Below are 20,569 nucleotides of genomic sequence, written 5' to 3'. Positions count from 1 at the left end.
CGTCTCCTAGGTCTTTGTAAATACCGTTCTCAGTATTCATATTTTTTACCGGACCCCTAGCCACTTCCAATAATGTAACCAATATCAGATTTATCTCTAAGATTGAAATTTTGGTTTTCATTAACATCAAAATCATAATAAAAAGTATTTAATTTGCCAGATATATAATTTCATTATCTAAATCTATGTTCAAAGCCCCCCCCCCCCCCCCCCCCCTCGCAAAAAAACAACACACACACACACACCCGCTCCCCATCCCAGTAAGGAACGTTGAATACAGGGTTTAGTCCCAGCCTAATTTTTTTCAAGATGGCTGCCTGCAGCATTTTCGATGAGGATGAAGTCTGTATTCCTACTTCGTCTGGTGGTTTCAAATACGGCTTGGTTGTAGAAAGCTCTGAATACATAAGCAGCGACGAGGAAGACAGTGATGATGAAAATCGTGTGCAAAAGGGTCAAGTTAAAGTCGCATGGCATCCAAGTGGAGACGAAACTGTTGTGTCTGAAAAAAAGGTGCTCATTTATTTTATGTAAAACATCTTCGAATTGATGTTTCCCGCTGATATATTCAAATAACTTAGTCTTTCATTTAATGCTAGTTATATATTTTAAGTCTTTAAAAAGAAGTCGTGAAGTATGAAATTATTGTTTTTGGACAAAACAAATTCCGGATGAGCCACATTTTCGGATAATAATATCTGTCTATCTTCGAATACTGCTTAAATGCCCTTTTAGGGTATTAATATGAAAAAGGCAAAGCCTCTGAGCAAGCGTAGCTTAAACGACAAAGAAACTATCCACTGCTCAAAATAATTCGTGAGAACCTATTCGCTTGTAAAGAAAAAAAAATTTAGTGTCATCATACCTGTAACAGTGAAGACAGTGGCTAGGTAGCCTGTTCCGGCTACCTAGACCTGTGGTCCACGTAGCCGGTTCCGGCTACCTAGACTTAATGTCTAGGTAGCCTGCTAAGTATATATACATATTGTATATGAACATGTAAGTAAAGGTAGCCAGCTTTAATAAACTGTATTATAAAGGATTATAAGGATCCAGGGTTTCTGCTGCTATTCGCCAATTCCTTTTTTGGCGAAAAAAACTTTCCACAGTTAACAATTTTAAATTTGCGTAAAATAAACATCTGAGGTAAACCTGTATAGCGGTCTGTTTTATTACTGGATGTATCGTATCAAACAACACTGTTACAATTACAATAGAAGCGTGCCGACTATCACCGATCAATAATTATTATACACAGCGTGTCACGGATAATCCGATATTTAGCAATACACGAAGACAATACAACGTGTCGATACCGAATTACACCTCTGGGCATAATTTAAAACTTTGCCGAGTCACAAGAGTGTTCCTCCACGCAAGAACGATTATCAGTCAATCTGATTCGCCAAATTAAGCGCTGCCTACTATTACGAAAGCAAATGAAACGAAATATTTGCTGAGCACTTCGTCTAAAGCCCCACCCATTTTCTTGATACTAAAACGCAAGTTATTTTTAATATCAAGCAGATTCTCAGAAGTAATCGATAATAATGACAAGACGAAGATAATGTAGATAAATTTGTAAATTTCAGTCGCTATTTCAGTGTGTTCATAAAATTTCAGTCGAAGAATCTTTGAGATACAAATGGTCTAAAGCAGTTCTTTTGGTTCTTTTACGTGCCCAACGTATAGCATTGATACACTGCTATATGGCCCCATCCAAGGGCATCAAAATAAAGAGCTACTTGTACCTTTAGATGGTATATTCACTATACATTTATATGTATGAAACGTTATAGAAATTTAGATATATATATATAACGAAACTTTAAGCTTTTTAAACATGTTAAAAAGCATTTCAAAAGTCATAAAATAAAATAAAACACACTGTTTTGGATAAATGACCTTATATAAATTTTGAAATAAAAAGTTAGAAATTAAAGAGCCGAATGTTAATGTTTCAGAAACATCTTAGTAGTGAAAAATGACCATTAAAGGGAGATAATTCAAAATTGGCAAACTGTATATAGGGATAGTTTTATAGATTTGTTTTGAAAATTGTTGAGAAGATGAAAACTCATTTTTTGATTCAATGTGATATTAGGATAGACTGGTTCAAGAGCAAATTGCACGGTTAAAGTATGAAATGAAAAAGAGATTGAAAAAAATGGTATATAATTTTGAACTGACAACTTATCTTTACATGATCAGTCAATGTTAATGTGTATGCATCTGCTTGTTGAGTTATTTGTGGAATGTAGAAAATAAATTTAAAAAACTGAACTAATTGAGTGATAACATATTCATCCTAATTTTTTCGACATTATTGATCCTCCACCGTGCACAACTTTTTCTTTAAAAAATTCAAGTGGCGGGAAAAAAATGTGCCCAGTGGAAACCCTGAGGATCATTATATTAGTTAAATAATTTACATTTCTTGTGATTTATTATTTGTGTTTAACCTTTTCTATTTGCCGTATTTACGCACTCATATCATATCGGCCGACATTTTGTTATGTTAAAACATACTCGATACATATTAATGATATTTGAGATACAGTGATTCATTCTTAAAACAAAACAAACATTTAAAAAAACAACAGGGAAAAACAAAGAGCATCAACGTACATTAAATGATGCGGCTCTACTGAACATACCGGCATTTGATCATTTTATGTGCTTTTTTTAAAGTGAAATTTTTAAGTGATCATCACTTTCGCACCTCTGTGTGCGTCTTTAATTAATTAACTAATTACTAAATAATTTCTACGCCAATTTGTCTATTAGTCAGTGATCTTGATTGGTTCTAACTGTTTGTGTGAACATATGAGCTCTTTATTCTAAGGCAGCGTGATAAATGTGAAAGATAATTTCATGTACATATCAAAAGACCTTATTCTAACGGATCGCCGACAATTGACATAACCTATCAAAAAATGTTGTTTTGTTTTATTTTTCAATATATTTCAAACTACAAAACTTCATTAAAAACTTTACTTTTAATTTATAAACACGCCATTTAAACACGCTGATGACAATAATGACACTTAGATCATTTGTTGATAACATAACAAAATATCGGCCGATATGATATGAGTACGTAAATACGGCAAAATAAACAGGTAAATCACAAATTAGTGTTATTTCTAGAGCGATGCAGCGGGGCCCCCCGCCCTGCCCTTTTTTACTGCCGCCACACTGCCCGTAAAATGTGCCCTCTTGCCTTTGATCTTCAGCTAAATCCCGCCAATTTCCCTGTTGACATGCCTCGACGATTTTTTGATCAGCAAATTACGTCACGGCGAGTGCACACAGGTAATGAGAATCAATGAAGTGTTAAAACTAATTGATAAAGAGTATGGATCCTGTGAAATGTCAAAAAGGTGTGCGTAAGCGACCAGCTGATTACCGAGCAGGTGAAAAGTGTCCTAGATTTCTTTGTGCAAAATTTAAATTAGGCCGTCGTTTAGTATAATAACAAGTATAATCAATGCAGTTTGATTCTACTGTAATTTAAACTAGAAAATGCAAAAATTTTAATGAATATCGAAAGTAAAATAAAGTTTAGAATGTCAGTTCCCAAGTCTTATTACTCCCGATGTCGTATGCAATTTTTCCATATTTCCTTCAAAAAAGCTGACAGTCGGTGTATTTTTTATCATGAGAAACATCAAAATATGAGGAACTATCTCTGGTTTACCCTAGTGGGTCATGTAAACTGAGTAAAAACTACTTTCAAACAACATTCCGAAAGTGTACCAGTATCCGGATAGTATATTTTGGATATGCGTTTTAGTAAACTTTAACCTGACTGTAATAGCACTTTTCTGTTAATGAAATATTGATGAAAGACCTGATCAATACAGCATGACTTTTGATAATTATCAGTTTACAATGTGACCTGAAACAGGCCTTTAACTATGTTGTTTACAACATGATCTTGGTTTCAAGATTAAGCTTATATTAAGGCCCTCCACTATTTCACATTCATATGAATAAGTTGACATTCTTGGTGACATTTTTTAAGAGAAAGGCTTGAATGGTTTAACCTAAACTATAAAGTAAGTAAAAAGCCTTTGTAAACATTGTTACTGGTTTTGGGAAGATTTAGCACTTTATTCTGTGACATTTCTTTTAAGTGTGCAATAAAGATAAATGGAATACATATTAACTATAGACATCTAGAAATGCAACTACTGCTATGGTAACTTTCACGTCTAAAAGAGCACCCTGCCCTTTTCGGACATCACCCTGCCCTTTTTTGGCAGCACCCCGCCCTTTTTGAGCTCTAGAAATAACACTACAAATAGTAAATAATAAATCACAGGAAATGTAAGTTATTTAACTAATATAATGATCCTTTATAACACATTTTATTAAAGTTGGGTACATTGACTTACATGTTCAAATACGATATGTATATATATAGAGCCGGCTACCTAGACTTTTAGTCTAGATAGCCGGAACCGGCTACGTAGACCTTTGGTCTAGGTAGCTGGAACCGGCTACCTAGCCACGGCCAACAGCGAATATCATACGTTGTAAAATTTATTGAAAGCCGGTGTCATGGTGACGTCATTACCTATTTGCTGTGTTCATGTGGCTTTATGCTTATTAATGACATTTTTTCCCATTTTCTGGCCAATGCTTGATCTTTTAAAAGAAAATAATATTTTTTTCTACCAACTGGAAATCTTTCTTGCATTATTTTTGAGTGATGGACAATATTCCGCAATCAAATGAAGTTCTGTATTCACTGCGAACAAAGCATTTCCTGTGAGCACCTGTTCGCTAGGGTGCGCTTTTCGTAAAGTAGATCTTGCTGTAACTTATTGCAATCAGTTGCATTATTGATAGTAAGATAGACAGCTGTGTCATCAGTAAAAAGTCGGACCTGGGATTTTACATGATCAGGTAAGTTGTTAATATATAGAAGAAAGAGGAGAGGCTTCAGGAAAAATCCTTGGGGCACACCAGATGTCACAGGAACTTCATCAGATTTCTCGCCCTAGAGAACAACCACCTGGGTTCTGCCTATTAAGGAAGAGCGAATCCAGTCAAGAGTGCAGCCTCTGATACCATGCTCCTGAAGTTTGTAAAGCAGTTTAGTGTGACTAACTTTATCAAAAGCCTTGCTAAAATCAAGGAGAATAAGGTCTGACTGCTGGCCTGCAACAAGGGTTCTGGCAGAATGTAGGACGTTTTGGTCAGCGGACGTTTTGGCCTAGGATGTTTTGGCTAGACAAATTTTTGGGGTAGGATGTTTTGGCCAAAATTAAATGTTATTTCCATAACATGCAAAATATGGTCTTGAATAATTACAAGAAATGGTGAATACATTGTATGTAATCTGTGGAAGAAGTTAATAGTGGATCATTTAAATGGAAATTTCATAAAAAAGTATATATATATTATGTGCTTCCAAAACAAAAATATGCTTTTTAAAATCATTAACAGTGTTATGTTTGTTGTAAATGGCAAATACTTCCACACACACACACACACACACACATATACATGTAAAAAGATTTTAAAAAATAAAAATTAATTAACATGATTTGGTTTTATTATCAGTTTAATTCGGTCACACATTAAACCGGAATCCACCTAAAAACCGGAATACACCGGAATACACTTTCTATAACCGGAATACACCTGTATTTTTTTAATTAAAGGTATTTTTGAAGGTTTTTTGATATAATTCAATCATATATGTCATAAATAATCAACATACCAAAGGAAAATACAATACGTTCACGCAAAACGATTTTATAAGAGATTGAAATTCGGCGACCGCGCGGGAAATTACCATAACCGAAATACTCCTGTATTTCTCCAACATATGCTATTTTTGAAGTGGTTTATGACTGAATTCAAAAATATATATCATAAATAATTAATTTCCAAAATGAAATTAAAATACTTTTGCGCATTACGTTTGAAAATCGGCGAAGGCACTGGAAATGTGCATATTTGTAAATGAATTTCCATGCCCTAAAATTCTCTAATGTGACCCGTATTTTTAAATAAATGGTATTTTTAGGGTTTATGATAGAAATCAATCATATCTAAAATAAATAATTAATTTACAAAAATATACATGTACAAAGATGCATTTAAATCCGCAATGACATCGTATTGCTTTATTTAAAACCACATTTCTATTTACGTTCACGAGGTAACGTACGCTAACAGAAATCTGTTTGCCAAAAATCGTTTCACTCCATTTATTTAAATTGCTGCCGCTTTTTCATTATTTAAGATTTTTTTATTCTGTTCATTGTACTTTCTGGTCAAAAGTCTGAATTTTATGGCCATAGTATGTACCATTTATTTACTTTTAGAAAGAAATAAGTAATTAAGATCGCGCTGTTTGAAGTTTTACAAATAATTATGTGAAAATTCGACCGTTTTTATAGAATTTTCCCTACATTAATGTCGATATCTTATTAAAATCGTTACAGAATTCAAACTGTATAACTTCTTAAGTGGTGTTGAAACTTGAAGCGATAATATTAAAAAAATATATACACTACGCGCGTTTTTTGTACGTGTTGATTAACAAAAGTAACGTCGAGCGATGTAAATTAGATATTACGATAGGTCGCACGTGCTCGTCGAATGGAAAATTACCGGCATGATGTTTTGTATCTTTACAATTCCCGGGTAAATTCCAGTCAATCCAAATAATAAGTTTGTTGACGTTCACGATGTAATTTCTGAATTTTGGTAAAGTTACGACGTAAAAACACTTCCTAAATTTCCGGAGTGAACTGGAATTAATAAAACTGATTTTAACAAAATAAGGAATTCTGTAAATGAAACACTGAAAAAGTATTTATAGGAAGACTATGTTGATACAGGAAAACGACTACGATACCCGAGACATTATGATCGAGACTTAGTGCATCCTGGAGAGAAGGAAGGAGGAATGAAAATGTTTAAATCTACAATACATCGCTAATTTAGCAAAACATTGAATTAGTATTGACACGTTAAAGTACATGAAAAATAAAAAATTATACTGAATGTACCTGTTTTTCTTTAATTTTTCAATTTGCAATTATAACGACAAGTATGAAATTAAACAAAAGCTTATCATATTTAACTGCACTTAGCCACTTACCTCGTCAGACATTATTTGTCACATGTCCCATATGTGTGCTTAAAAATATACTGATTAATTGATATAATCAATAGGTGTGATAATCCAATCAAACTCTATCGAGACTAATCAGAGGCACGTGTTTGTTACGCTGCATATATTCATAGGATCTTAATTGTGCTTTAGAAATAAGCGCAGTAAACGTTTTTATATTTGTCAGGATACTGGTTATATGACCCAGGGAAGTGCCTACGCCTTCAGTATCTTGAACAATGGTTTGGGTCCAATCGCTAAGGTGACTATGTCTTAGACTAGCTGACAAACGAATGTAGAATGTCCTTTGTTAAAACGTAGAGCTGGTGAGACCAAATATCTCATATACAGAATTTTCCTCTGGCTACCTTGCCTAAATGATTCGTGTACCAATGATTCGTAAATGATTTCTTATTATGAGCTAGACAATTTCAGGGATCAGGCAAATCACTAAATGTTTCAAACTAACAATCTTCAATTAAAAATGATTAGCTCAAACTCCTATTGGCCGGAGACTCTATACTTGACTGGTCTTTTTGTTGAAGTTCCCGTCAGACAATGTCTTTGAATCAACAACATACGAGTCCTATCGCATAGATGCTCGGCCTCTGTCCTTTCAAACTCTATATAATTGCCCTGACTCCTGGATGCTCAGCGCTTATATGCTATCATATGTAGCATTCAACTATCATATAGGTATATCCCCGATGCCTTGGCTGTACTTCGCCAATAATGCTGAACCTTCTTTAAGCTGGAACTCTCCTACTATCTCAGTAGATTACCAAACTCTGGGTCTCTGTCTCAGCTTCCCGATGCTCAGCCTATATATGCTATCGTCTATAGCATTCAATTACCTTTAAGATTAAACTCCTATGCGCTGGCCCTATAGCTCGAAACCTTATTGAAATTCTGCAACTCTTCTTTAGTCTATAAACTTCCAAAGTCTTCTTTTTAATAATTTATCCGCCCTGACAGGGTTGCTGCAATAGTCTCCTTATCAAGGTACTGGGATAAATTATTAGTTGAATCCTCGATGTGTCTTCTTTAACCGCTGGATACCGAATGAGCTCTCTATCATTCATCTACCTATTTATACCCCAGCAGATGTGCTATTTTTAGCTCATCTGATTTTTTGAAAAAAAATGATGAGTTATTGTCATCACTTGAGCGGTTGTCGGCGTCGGCGTCGGCGTCTGCGTCGGCGTTGCCTGGTTAAGTTTTATGTTTAGGTCAGCTTTTCTCCTAAACTATCAAAGCTATTGCTTTGAAACTTGGAATACTTGTTCACCATCATAAGCTGACCCTGTATAGCAAGAAACATAACTCCATCTTGCTTTTTGCAAGATTTATGGCCCCTTTTGTACTTAGAAAATATCAGATTTCTTGGTTAAGTTTTATGTTTAGGTCAACTTTTCTCCCAAACTGTCAAAGCTATTGCTTTGAAACTTGGAATACTTGTTCACCATCATAAGCTGACCCTGTACAGCAAGAAACATAACTCCATCTTGCTTTTTGCAAGATTTATTGCCCCTTTTGGACTTAGAAAATCAGTTTTCTTGGTTAAGTTTTATGTTTAGGTCAGCTTTTATCCTAAACTATCAAAGGTATTGCTTTAAAACTTGCAACACTTGTTCACCATCATAAGTTGACCCTGTACAGCAAGAAACATAACTCCATCCTGCTTTTTGCAAGATTTATGGCCCCTTTTGGACTTAGAAAATATCAGATTTCTTGGTTAAGTTTTATGTTTAGGTCAACTTTTTTTCATAAACTATCAAAGCTATTGCTTTGAAACTTGCAACACTTGTTCACCATCATAAGCTGACCCTGTACAGCAAGCAGCGTAACTCCATCCTGATTTTTGCAATAATTATTGCCCCTTTTGGACTTAGAAAATCATTTTCTTGGTTGAGTATTATGTTTAAGTCATCTTTTCTCATAAACTATCAAAGCTATTGCTTTAAAACTTGCAACAGTTTTTCACCATCATAAGTGGACACTGTACATCAAGAAACATAACTCTATCCTGCTTTTTGCAAGAATGATGGCCCTTTTTAGACTTAGAAAATCATGGGTAGGACAATATTTCTATTACACAAAAAAAATCAGATGAGCGTCAGCACCCGCAAGGCGGTGCTCTTGTTAGAACTTGTTTCTGATTGGTCCAAATTTAAACATAACGTTCTACAACGAGTACTTGCTCTATCAAGTATCTGGTTCCCTTTAACCTTTGTATATGATATAATGTGCGAAGCTGGGACCCAGCTATCCACATAATGAACCCAAATCAACCATAAATGACCCAAATTCTATTATTAACAGCAATTCAACAATAATTATAGCAATGATAGCATGAAAAGGGAGTCAAGCACTATCTGTGCTTATGTGTTATGTTATCAATATATTAAATATACAAATTATTCTGACAATAGCCCCCTTCTAAAGAAAATACTTTTAGTTTTTCAAACACTTAAGGAATAATTTGTGTACAAAACAAAATCTCCTTTCTTTTTATACTATTTCTCGATTTTTACAAATCAGTATCACTGCTATTATTAACATACATTCACTAATATACTGATAAAATCAGTACAAAGATCAAACATCTCTAAAAGACTCAACAAATAGTATATGATCTCAAGAATATCATACAACGTTAATCTCCTGACCTTTAATTTCTATCATCATTCTTCATGAATGACGTTCATTTGTTTCTCTGATTGTGAGAGTACTTGTCATCTTTTCTGTTGACATAATAATTGTTTTCACCAAAACCTCCTTTTACATGATAACTCCCGTCAGACCTACGTATAAACCCTTTTCTGAGTTCATTTCTCATGTCATTTTGTCTCCATGACTTCTTATGCTCAGATTTATTTGAGCCATAGACTTTATAACCCTTATCACTCGTCTGTTATGATCTCTATCATATATATTCTTTCTGTTATGCCAACGTGATCCTCTGTTCGCGTACTTAATAGATGACTTCTCATGATACAGGTTGAATCCTTGATCATCAAAATTGTATGACTCTGTCTGTCATCAGATTGTCTCCAGTTTCTTTCTGTCTATCATGATGCTTATATTCTTGCAAACCATGTCTACCGTAACTGCTCTTTGATGCCAGGTCAGTCTTTACATTCTGGCATACATCACATGACCGCAAAACCTTGTTACTTCATTTGTTATACCAGGCCAGTGAAACTTGTGCGTATTTCATCCAATGTCTCTTTAGCTGATAAATGTCCCCTGACTTTTGTCTTATGAGCTAATGTCATAACACTTCTCCTAAACTGTGTTGGGACTACTATTTGTTTAACAACTCTGCCCTTCTTCTTCTCGAAGATTCTATATAAAACGTTTTCCCTCACTTCATAATGAAACCTGAAACCTCTTTTTGTTTTCAGTTTCGCCTTATCTTTAGCATAAGTCCAAAGTTTCTGTAACGTCTCATCATCTTTCTGAGCAATTTTCACTTGCTTAACATTAAACGTTTGCTCTTTGACTTCGCAAACCTCAGATGAATTCGAAGTTACTATATTTATTGCATGCTGGGTTTCTGTCATCCCAGTTGCAGCAACATCCTCGCCGGATGAAAATTGTCTTTCATCTCGGGTTTTCCAGCTTATGTCTGGCCTATCTGAAACTCCTTTTATATTTCCGATTATCAAATCGCATGTCATGTTCGGCACAACCATTGCCTCAATTTCACCTGTAAAATATGGTGTATCAACCTGTATCTTTGCTGCAGGAACTGTCCTTGAACGTCCATCAATCGCAACCATAAGATACGTCTATCCAACATTTGATTCTCTGATACATGATCTTTCATGACAGCTGCCAATTCACACCCTGTATCTCTCAAAACTTGAACTTCTTTATCACCAATATATCCTTTCTTTAATATCAAGTTCCTTTCACCGTTTGTTGAGTCAATGGTACAGGTGCTTGCTATAATCGAAATGGATTTTTCATGTGCTAACATAAGTCGTCCATCTTCTATCCAGTCTTTTAACCGTTCGTCATCTAATGATATTGCTACAACTAAGGCTGCAACTTTTCTTTCATCCGACTGTCTGTTTTCCTGCGCTTGGCCTTCCTTTCTCCAGTCTTTAGGCGTAGATTCTTGCGTTCCATGCCTATTTCTCTGTCTTTCCTCGTAGGATCCCCTACTACTAAAGCTGCACCGCTTACCTTCCTCTTGTATAGGTCTCTGCATTCTCGTGCTATGACCTTCCTTATTACATATGAAACTATTGCTTCTTAAAAGCTGGCTTTTCCTTTGTGTAGGCTGGGACACTGGCTGAACCTCGGTCGAAGGCTGCGGCTCTTTGCTGCATGACAAATTACTTCTGTTCAACCGGTTAGATGTGATAGAGCCACCATGAGCTTCAATAATTGTTCTGCCAACTGTGTAATCTCAGCTCTCGACTTTGCAACTCTTTCCTTTAAGAATAAAGCAAGGTCCTTGGAACAAGTTTGGATGAACTGTTCTCTGATCATAGGTCCTCCAGCTTTCAGACGTATTGTCAACTTCTGCCATTTCTGTCCATCGACTGAAATACCATGTCAAGCCTTGCCATAAACTGGAAAACAGTTTCACCACGCTCTGGCTTGCATTCCCTGAACTTCAATCTAAAACCTTCCTCTGTCAACTGGTAACGCTTCAGAACTGCTTTCTTCAATGCCGTATAGTCATTGGCTTGGTCTGGAGGCATGCTTGTGTATACGTCCAGGCCTTTTCCTGTTAATAATGAGCTGAAGCTCACAGCCCATGTCTCTTCTTTCCATCCTTGAGTTTTTGCAAACCGCTCAAATCGCTCGAGGTATGCATCCATATCATCTTTACTTTCTTCGAATTTCGGCAGCCTTGGCCGCAATGTTTTACTGCTTAAGTGCTCAGCACCTTTATCCGCTCCAAAGCCCGGCGTCAGCCTTTATTTAAGCATCTCCAACTGCTGTTCTTTCAAAGCTCGTTCTTCCCTCAAACGTTCAATCTCAAACAATCTTTCTTCTCAGCCTGTTCAAGCTTCAACAGTCGTTTCTTTTAAGCTTCTTGAGCCCAAACCTCCGTTGTTCATCCTCATGATGCCGCCTTTCTTCATCTCGTCTGTGTCTCTCATCTTCCCGTCTCAACATACGTTCCTCACGTTCAGTATACTCTCTTTTCTTTTCTATCCACATAATCACTAAGCTCGGAACCTGAAAAGCCCAATCGTTCTCCCATCGCCACCATCTATCGTAGTCCATCTTAAAATCTTACGTTTGAACTAATGCTGGAACTAAAATATATATAGCTCAGGCTACCCTCAGTCACACTGTTTTTTGGTACAACCAAAAAAACGTTAAAACCACTAGTCTCTGTACCTCCTTGATTGTAGATCCCGGACGAGCCCCCAAATTGTCAGGATACTGGTTATATGACCCAGGGAAGTGCCTACGCCTTTAGTATCTTGAACAATGGTTTGGGTCCAATCGCTAAGGTGACTATGTCTTAGACTAGCTGACAAACGAATGTAGAATGTCCTTTGTTAAAACGTAGAGCTGGTGAGACCAAATATCTCATATACAGAATTTTCCTCTGGCTACCTTGCCTAAATGAATTCGTGTACCAATGATTCGTAAATGATTTCTTATTATGAGCTAGACAATTTCAGGGATCAGGCAAATCACTAAAATGTTTCAACTAACAATCTTCAATTAAAAATGATTAGCTCAAACTCCTATAGGCGGAGACTCTATACTTGACTGGTCTTTTTGTTGAAGTTCCCATCAACAATGTCTTTGAATCAACAAACAATACAGTCCTATCGCATAGATGCTCGGCCCTCTGTCCTTTCAAACTCTATATAATTGCCCTGACTCCTGGATGCTCAGCGCTTATAGCTATCATATGTAGCATTCAACTATCATATAGGTATATCCCCGATGCCTTGGCTGTACTTCGCCAATAATGCTGAACCTTCTTTAAGCTGGAACTCTCCTACTATCTCAGTAGATTACCAAACTCTGGGTCTCTGTCTCAGCTTCCCGATGCTCAGCCTATATATGCTATCGTCTATAGCATTCAATTACCTTTAAGATTAAACTCCTATGCGCTGGCCCTATAGCTCGAAACCTTATTGAAATTCTGCAACTCTTCTTTAGTCTATAAACTTCCAAAGTCTTCTTTTTAATAATTTATCCGCCCTGACAGGGTTACTGCAATAGTCTCCTTATCAAGGTACTGGGATAAATTATTAGTTGAATCCTCGATGTGTCTTCTTTAACCGCTGGATACCGAATGAGCTCTCTATCATTCATCTACCTATTTATACCCCAGCAGACGTGCTATTTTTAGAACTTGTTTCTGATTGGTCCAAATTTAAACATAACGTTCTACAACGAGTACTTGCTCTATCAAGTATCTGGTTCCCTTTAACCTTTGTATATGATATAATGTGCGAAGCTGGGACCCAGCTATCCACATAATGAACCCAAATCAACCATAAATGACCCAAATTCTATTATTAACAGCAATTCAACAATAATTATAGCAATGATAGCATGAAAAGGGAGTCAAGCACTATCTGTGCTTATGTGTTACGTTATCAATATATTAAATATACAAATTATTCTGACAATATTTATATATTAAACATAATATAATTCTTTTGAAAACTGATTTTTTGTAATTTATTTTCTTCTTAAATTATCAAATTAAACATGAAGAAATAATTCAATTAGTTCCAATTATAAACATACGGCCGGTTCTTTCCAATCAGCGCGGTTTAAGCACTGACATGTGTTTTGTGTATAATTCATTTAAAAATTGAATATTGATATTTTTTCTTAATTAATTTTCTTTTTTATTTGTTAAACGAAATGCAAAATATGAAGAAACAATTAAATAATTTCCAATTATAAACATGTGACATGCCCTTTCCGATCATGTTAAAAATAAAATATTAAAACATTGTTATGTCCTTTCCGATCAGCGCGGTTTATGCCACTCGTATTTTGTCTATAAATTCATTTAAAAATCAAAAAATACTATTTTATCATTCATAGTTTATTTTTTTTTTATTTTGTTAAATGAAATATGAAGAAACAATTAAATAAGTTTCAATAATAAACATGTGACATGCCCTTTCCGATCATATTAAGCCCTTTCCAATCCGCGGGGTTTTATGTCGGACCCGTATTTTGTTTATGATTCATTTAAAATCGAATATTGATATTTTTTGTCTTAAATTATTTTCTTATTATTTGAAGAAACAATTAAGTAAATTTTAATAATCAACATTCCGGTATCTAGTCATAGCGACATAAGCGTAAAACATTTCCGTAAGATCGTAAAGTTATAATCTCGTAGAATTGAACATGGTTCTACAACTTACAAAAAATGATAAAAAGTGTTTATTTAAGAGAATACTAAAATAAAGTGCATTTATGTTATGGAAACTTCCCGTGCGCTCGCCAAATCCAAATCTCGTATAAAATCGTTTTGTGTTAAAGTATTTTATTTTCCTTTTGTAAACTTATTATTTATATTATACACGAATGATTTCTGCAATAAACCCTACAAAAATACCATTTATTAATAAAATACGGGTGTATTTCGGTTATGGAAATTTCCTGCGCGGTCGCCGAACTTCATTCTCGTATAAAATCATTTTGCGTAAACGTATTTTATATTCCTTTCGTATGTTAATTATTTATGCTATATATGATTGAATTATATCAAAAACCCTTCAAAAATACCTTTAACTTAAAAAATACAGGTGTATTCCGGTTATGTGAAGTGTATTCCGGTGTATTCCGGTTTTTAGGTGTATTCCGGTTTAATGTGTGACCCGTTTAATTTGTTCAGTTATACATTAACATTCTTTAGACTAATCTCCAGACCATGTATTGCATGTTATGGAACCACGATTTATTTTTGGCCAAAACGTCCTATCCAGAAAATTTGCCTAGCCAAAACATACAGGCCAAAACGTATGTGGCCAAAACGTCCGTCCACCGTTCTGGCAAGGTCATCGACCAACTGTATGAGTTGCGTCTCACATGAGTGGCGCTCTCTGAATTCATGTTGCAGTTCATATAAAATTTTGCACCTAGTAACATGGGAAGAAATATTAATAATTTTTATTTGTGCACTTCATGTCAATACAAATTACATAGCATATTACATTATCACAGTATTTCTCAGATATCACAGTTGTAACAAAGAAATGTCATCTGTCACATAATAATGATAATAATTTATCACAGGATGTTATTGTTATTTTGATAATATAGTGACTGAAACAAAATGTGAATGATATCGATATCACAGATAATTGAAATACTTGTTCCAGTATATATAATTATAAATAGCAGATAGTGCACAGGATTGCCCGTAAAGCTTCGGCATTTACATGCAAAAACTTATTTCCAACGGGGTCCATGCTGTCACATTTAGATCTTAAGTGACTAATTACTCTAACAAAACTGTGTCACATGATGGTATAAAAGTGTCAATGAAATCACAAGACAAAGATCTTACGTTGTCATATTACATATCATAGAGTGGTTAATACATCCCAGTTTAAAACTTTTTACCTTTTTTGAATACAAAGATGTTAACACGACATGATCTTATGAGTGATGTTACAATTTAGGTGTTTGTGTCATTAGCATATTATATAGGTCTTACAAAATCAATTTTTTTATATTAAGATTTTCAGTTTAAAGTGCAATTTTTATGCCCCCGAAGGGAGGCATATTAGTTTTCAGCTGTCCATCCGTTAGTTTTCGTTCGTTCGTCACAACGTTAACTTTTTGCATGAAGGCACTTTACTCGCGAACCACTGCACCCAGGACCTTCAGACTTCACATGCTGATAGTACTTATTGAGTACACCAACCCTACTGACTTTGGGGTCACCAGGTCAAAGGTCAAGGTCACAGGGGCCAACGTTAACTTTTTGCATGAAGGCACTTTACTCGCGAACCACTGCACCCAGGACCTTCAAACTTCACATGCTGATAATACTTATTGAGTACACGACCCCTACTGACTTTGGGGTCACCAGGTCAAAGGTCAAGGTCACAGGGGCTAACATTAACTTTTTGCATGAAGGCACTTTACTCGCGAACCACTGCACCCAGGACCTTCAAACTTCACATGCTGATAGTACTTATTGAGTATACCACCCTTACTGACTTTGGGGTCACCAGGTCAAAGGTCAAGGTCAAATGGACCAACATTAACTTTTTGCATGGAGGCACTTTACTCGCGAACCATTTCACCCAGGACCTTCAGACTTTACGTGCTGATAGTACTTTATGAGTACACCAACCCTACTGACTTTGGGGTCACCAGGTCAAAGGTCAAGGTCACAGGGGTCAACGTTAACTTTTTGCATGAAGGCACTTTACATGCGAACCACTGCACCTAGGACCTTCAAACTTCACATGCTAATAGTACTTATTGAGTACACCACCCCTACTGACTTTGGGGTCACCAGGTCAAAGGTCAAGGTGCTGCGGGGGCATTTGTCACCATTAGTGACAGCTCTTGTTTATATTAATGACTTTTTAGCTCATCTGATTTTTTGAAAAAAAGTGGTGAGTTATTGTCATCACTTCAGCGGTTGTCGGCGTCGGCGTTGCCTGGTTAAGTTTTATGTTTAGGTCAGCTTTTCTCCTAAACTATCAAAGCTATTGCTTTGAAACTTGGAATACTTGTTCACCATCATAAGCTGACCCTGTACAGCAAGAAACATAACTCCATCTTGCTTTTTGCACGATTTATGGCCCCTTTTGTACTTAGAAAATATCAGATTTCTTGGTTAAGTTTTATGTTTAGGTCAACTTTCCTCCTAAACTATCAAAGCTATTGCTTTGAAACTTGGAATACTTGTTCACCAGTGCTCGCGCTGCTAATCGACATTATCGCCAAATGGCGATTATTTTATTCAAATGTCGATTAAAACGCAATTTTTGGCGATAGAAAATGGCGATTAATTTATAAAAATGCTCAAAAAAAATATTGCAAAAAATTGTTCTTAACCTGCTGGAACATACGTAATTTTATCGACAAAAACGTGCGAAGTCGGTAGCAGGAAGTGTATTTGCCCAGAGGCATAATTACCCCTTCTAAACGGTGACCTTTACATGCTTAATTGATTTGTTTATCGCCAACACGCGTACGCGGTGTACTTCACTAATTGATCCACAGATGTGCACTATTGACCGTATGGAAGTTTAAAGCAACAATTATCATCACTTCATCCTTAATCATTTAATCACCATTAATTACCAAACAGACAAATTAACTAAACATAATTCCTTCAGATGTCGAATTCCTATGTCCGACTCGAGACTTTTTAACGTGGACAAGGGTGTTTTTGCATTCCGTTTGTCCGCGGACAAGCACAAATTAACAGTAGGGATTTATATTACATTAGCTTACACATTCTTTTTTTGACCTTTAGAAAGTATCTTACCTTGAGATGGCTCAGTAATTTCCTTAAATCCACTTAATTTAACTCGTATTTTTCAAAACCCAGACTTTAGAAATACAATATTATCACTGACACTTTCTGTGACTAAAATAACCTAACTTAAATTTACGGAAATTTTTGACACCTGCCATCAGAAACTGGGCTTAACCTGTTTGACAATTTGTTTCTTTAAATCTGTGCCGACACCAGCAGATCAAAGAAGACACCGGCAGATCAAAGAAGACGTGCATGTATTCCATGTGATGTCATAGTGATGTCACTGCTATTGACAGGACCAGCATAACACACACTTGCTATTTAAAGTGACTGACTTTGAGTGCATTATAGCACTGGAAGCTTGATTTATTTTTTGCTGATATGGAATTAACTTTTTTAATTGTATTCATATTTAAAGGTTTGGGCAATCATTGCAAGAGTGAAAAAAAAATCTTTAATTTGCAGTTTAATCACATTACATTCACAAGGTTTACAAGGATAAGAAAATAGAATCACTGACATTTTCAGTGAATTTGTTATTTACTTTAAATTAATAGATTTAAACAAAGACAGGAAATAAGAGAAATAGTAACATTATATTAAGCATATTTAGTTCCTTTTTCAACTTGCATGTCACGGTGCTAAAATCTCTCCACTTCTCCTTAATCTTAGCTGAGGGAGAAGTGACTTCTCCCAAAAATCTTAGCCTAGCTTAAGCCCTGACTTTCATCACAAAAAGTATTAATGATCATTCTTGACAAGAATTCACAATGGGTCATGTCACTTACTAAAATGGTATTTTCAGTGAAATTTGAATACAAACAACTGAAGATATGCATAATTGTATGATTATTCAAAGTCTATGATAAATATGAATAATGATAACTGAAAAATAAATTGTGTTTAAGTGTTTCATGAAAAAAATATTAAATAGTTTTTGTGTTTTATGTTTTTCATCAAAATGCTAAAGCGCGCCCGAGGTACGCGCTGCCAAGTTTGTCTATTAATTTTTTCCCTGAAAAAAAAGTGGCTATTAATTTATAATGGCCAGGGCTAGCACTGGTTCACCATCATAAGCAGACCCTTTACATCAAGAAACATAACTCCATCTTGCTTTTTGCAAGAATTATTGCCCCTTTTGGACTTAGAAAATCAGTTTTCTTGGTTAAGTTTTATGTTTAGGTCAATTTTTGTCCTAAGCTATCAAAGCTATTGCTTTAAAACTTGCAACACTTGTTCACCATCATAAGCTGACCCTGTACAGCAAGCAACATAACTCCATCCTGCTTTTTGCAATAATTATTGCCCCTTTTGGACTTAGAAAATCATTTTCTTGGTTGAGTATTATGTTTAAGTCAACTTTTCTCATAAACTATCAAAGCTATTGCTTTAAAACTTGCAACAGTTTTTCACCATCATAAGTGGACACTGTACATCAAGAAACATAACTCTATCCAGCTTTTTGCAAAAATGATGGCCCTTTTTAGGCTTAGAAAATCATGGGTAGGACAATATTTCTATTATACAAAAAAAATCAGATGAGCGTCAGCACCCGCAAGGCAGTGCTCTTGTTTTTTAGCTCACCTGTCACAAAGTGACAAGGTGAGCTTTTGTGATCGTGCGACGTCCGTCGTCCGTTGTCCGTGTGTGCGTGCGTGCGTCCGTCCGTCCGTCCGTAAACTTTTGCTTGTGACCACTCTAGAGGTCACATTTTTCATGGGATCTTTATGAAAATTGGTCAGAATGTTCACCTTGATGATATCTAGGTCAAGTTCGAAACTGGGTCACGTGCCATCAAAAACTAGGTCAGTAGGTCTAAAAATACAAAAACCTTGTGACCTCTCTAGAGGCCATATATTTCACAAGATCTTCATGAAAATTTGTCAGAATGTTCACCTTGATGATATCTAGGTCAAGTTCGAAACTGGGTCACGTGGGGTCAAAAACTAGGTCAGTAGGTCTAAAAATAGAAAAACCTTGTGACCTCTCTAGAGGCCATATTTTTCATGAGATCTTCATGAATATTGGTCAGAATGTTCACCTTGATGATATCTAGGTCAGGTTCTAAACTGGGTCACGTGGGGTCAAAAACTAGGTCAGTAGGTCTAAAAATAGAAAAACCTTGTGACCTCTCTAGAGGCCATATTTTTCATGAGATCTTCATGAATATTGGTCAGAATGTTCACCTTGATGATATCTAGGTCAAGTTCGAAACTGGTCACGTGGGGTCAAAAACTGGGTCATTAGTCTAAAAATAGAAAAACCTTGTGAGCTCTCTAGAGCCATATTTCTCAATGGATCTTCATGAAAATTGGTCAAATGTTCACTTGATGATATCTAGGTCAAGTTTGAAACTGGTCACGTGGGGGTAAAACTAGGCCCAGTAGATCTAAAAATAGAAAAACCTTGTGACCTCTCTAGAGGCCATATTTTTCATGAGATGTTCATGAATATTGGTCAGAATGTTCACCTTGATGATATCTAGGTCAAGTTCGATACTGGGTCATGTGGGATCAAAAACTAGGTCAGTAGGTCTAAAAACCGAAAAACCTTGTGACCTCTCTAGAGGCCATATTTCTCAATGGATCTTCATGAAAATTAGTCAGAATGTTCACCTTGATGATATCTAGGTCAAGTTCGAAACTGCATCACGTGCGGTCAAAAACTAGGTCAGTAGGTCTAAAAATAGAAAAACCTTGTGACCTCTCTAGAGGCCATATTTTTCAATGGATCTTCATGAAAATTGGTCAGAATGTTTACCTTGATGATATCTAGATCAAGTTTGAAACTGGGTCACGTGGGGCTAAAAACTAGGTCAGTAGATCTAAAAGTAGAAAACCTTGTGACCTCTCTAGAGGCCATATTTTTCATGAGATCTTCATGAAAGTTGGTGAGAATGTTCAGCTTGATGATATCTAGGTCAGGTTCGTAACTGGGTCATGTGCCGTCAAAAACTAGGTCAGTAG

The 20,569-nt window shown here is 35.8% G+C and overlaps 1 protein-coding gene across 1 annotated transcript in view; it reads left to right on the top strand.

Moving 5' to 3' along the window:
- Positions 1 to 285: 285 nt before the first annotated feature.
- LOC123562371 ((E3-independent) E2 ubiquitin-conjugating enzyme UBE2O-like) overlaps positions 286 to 20,569 on the top strand; it is a 70,006-nt gene continuing 49,722 nt past the window's right edge. Inside the window, exon 1 of the mRNA XM_053537215.1 lies at positions 286 to 513. Within this exon, the coding sequence (XP_053393190.1) occupies positions 310 to 513 (204 nt within the window). The 5' untranslated portion in view covers positions 286 to 309. The remainder of the gene's footprint in view (positions 514 to 20,569) is intronic.

Source organism: Mercenaria mercenaria, chromosome 2 (assembly GCF_021730395.1).
Source record: "Mercenaria mercenaria strain notata chromosome 2, MADL_Memer_1, whole genome shotgun sequence".
Lineage (NCBI taxonomy): Eukaryota > Metazoa > Mollusca > Bivalvia > Venerida > Veneridae > Mercenaria > Mercenaria mercenaria.
Note: the sequence above shows the minus strand (reverse complement) of the source record. Positions and strands in the feature narration are given on the sequence as shown.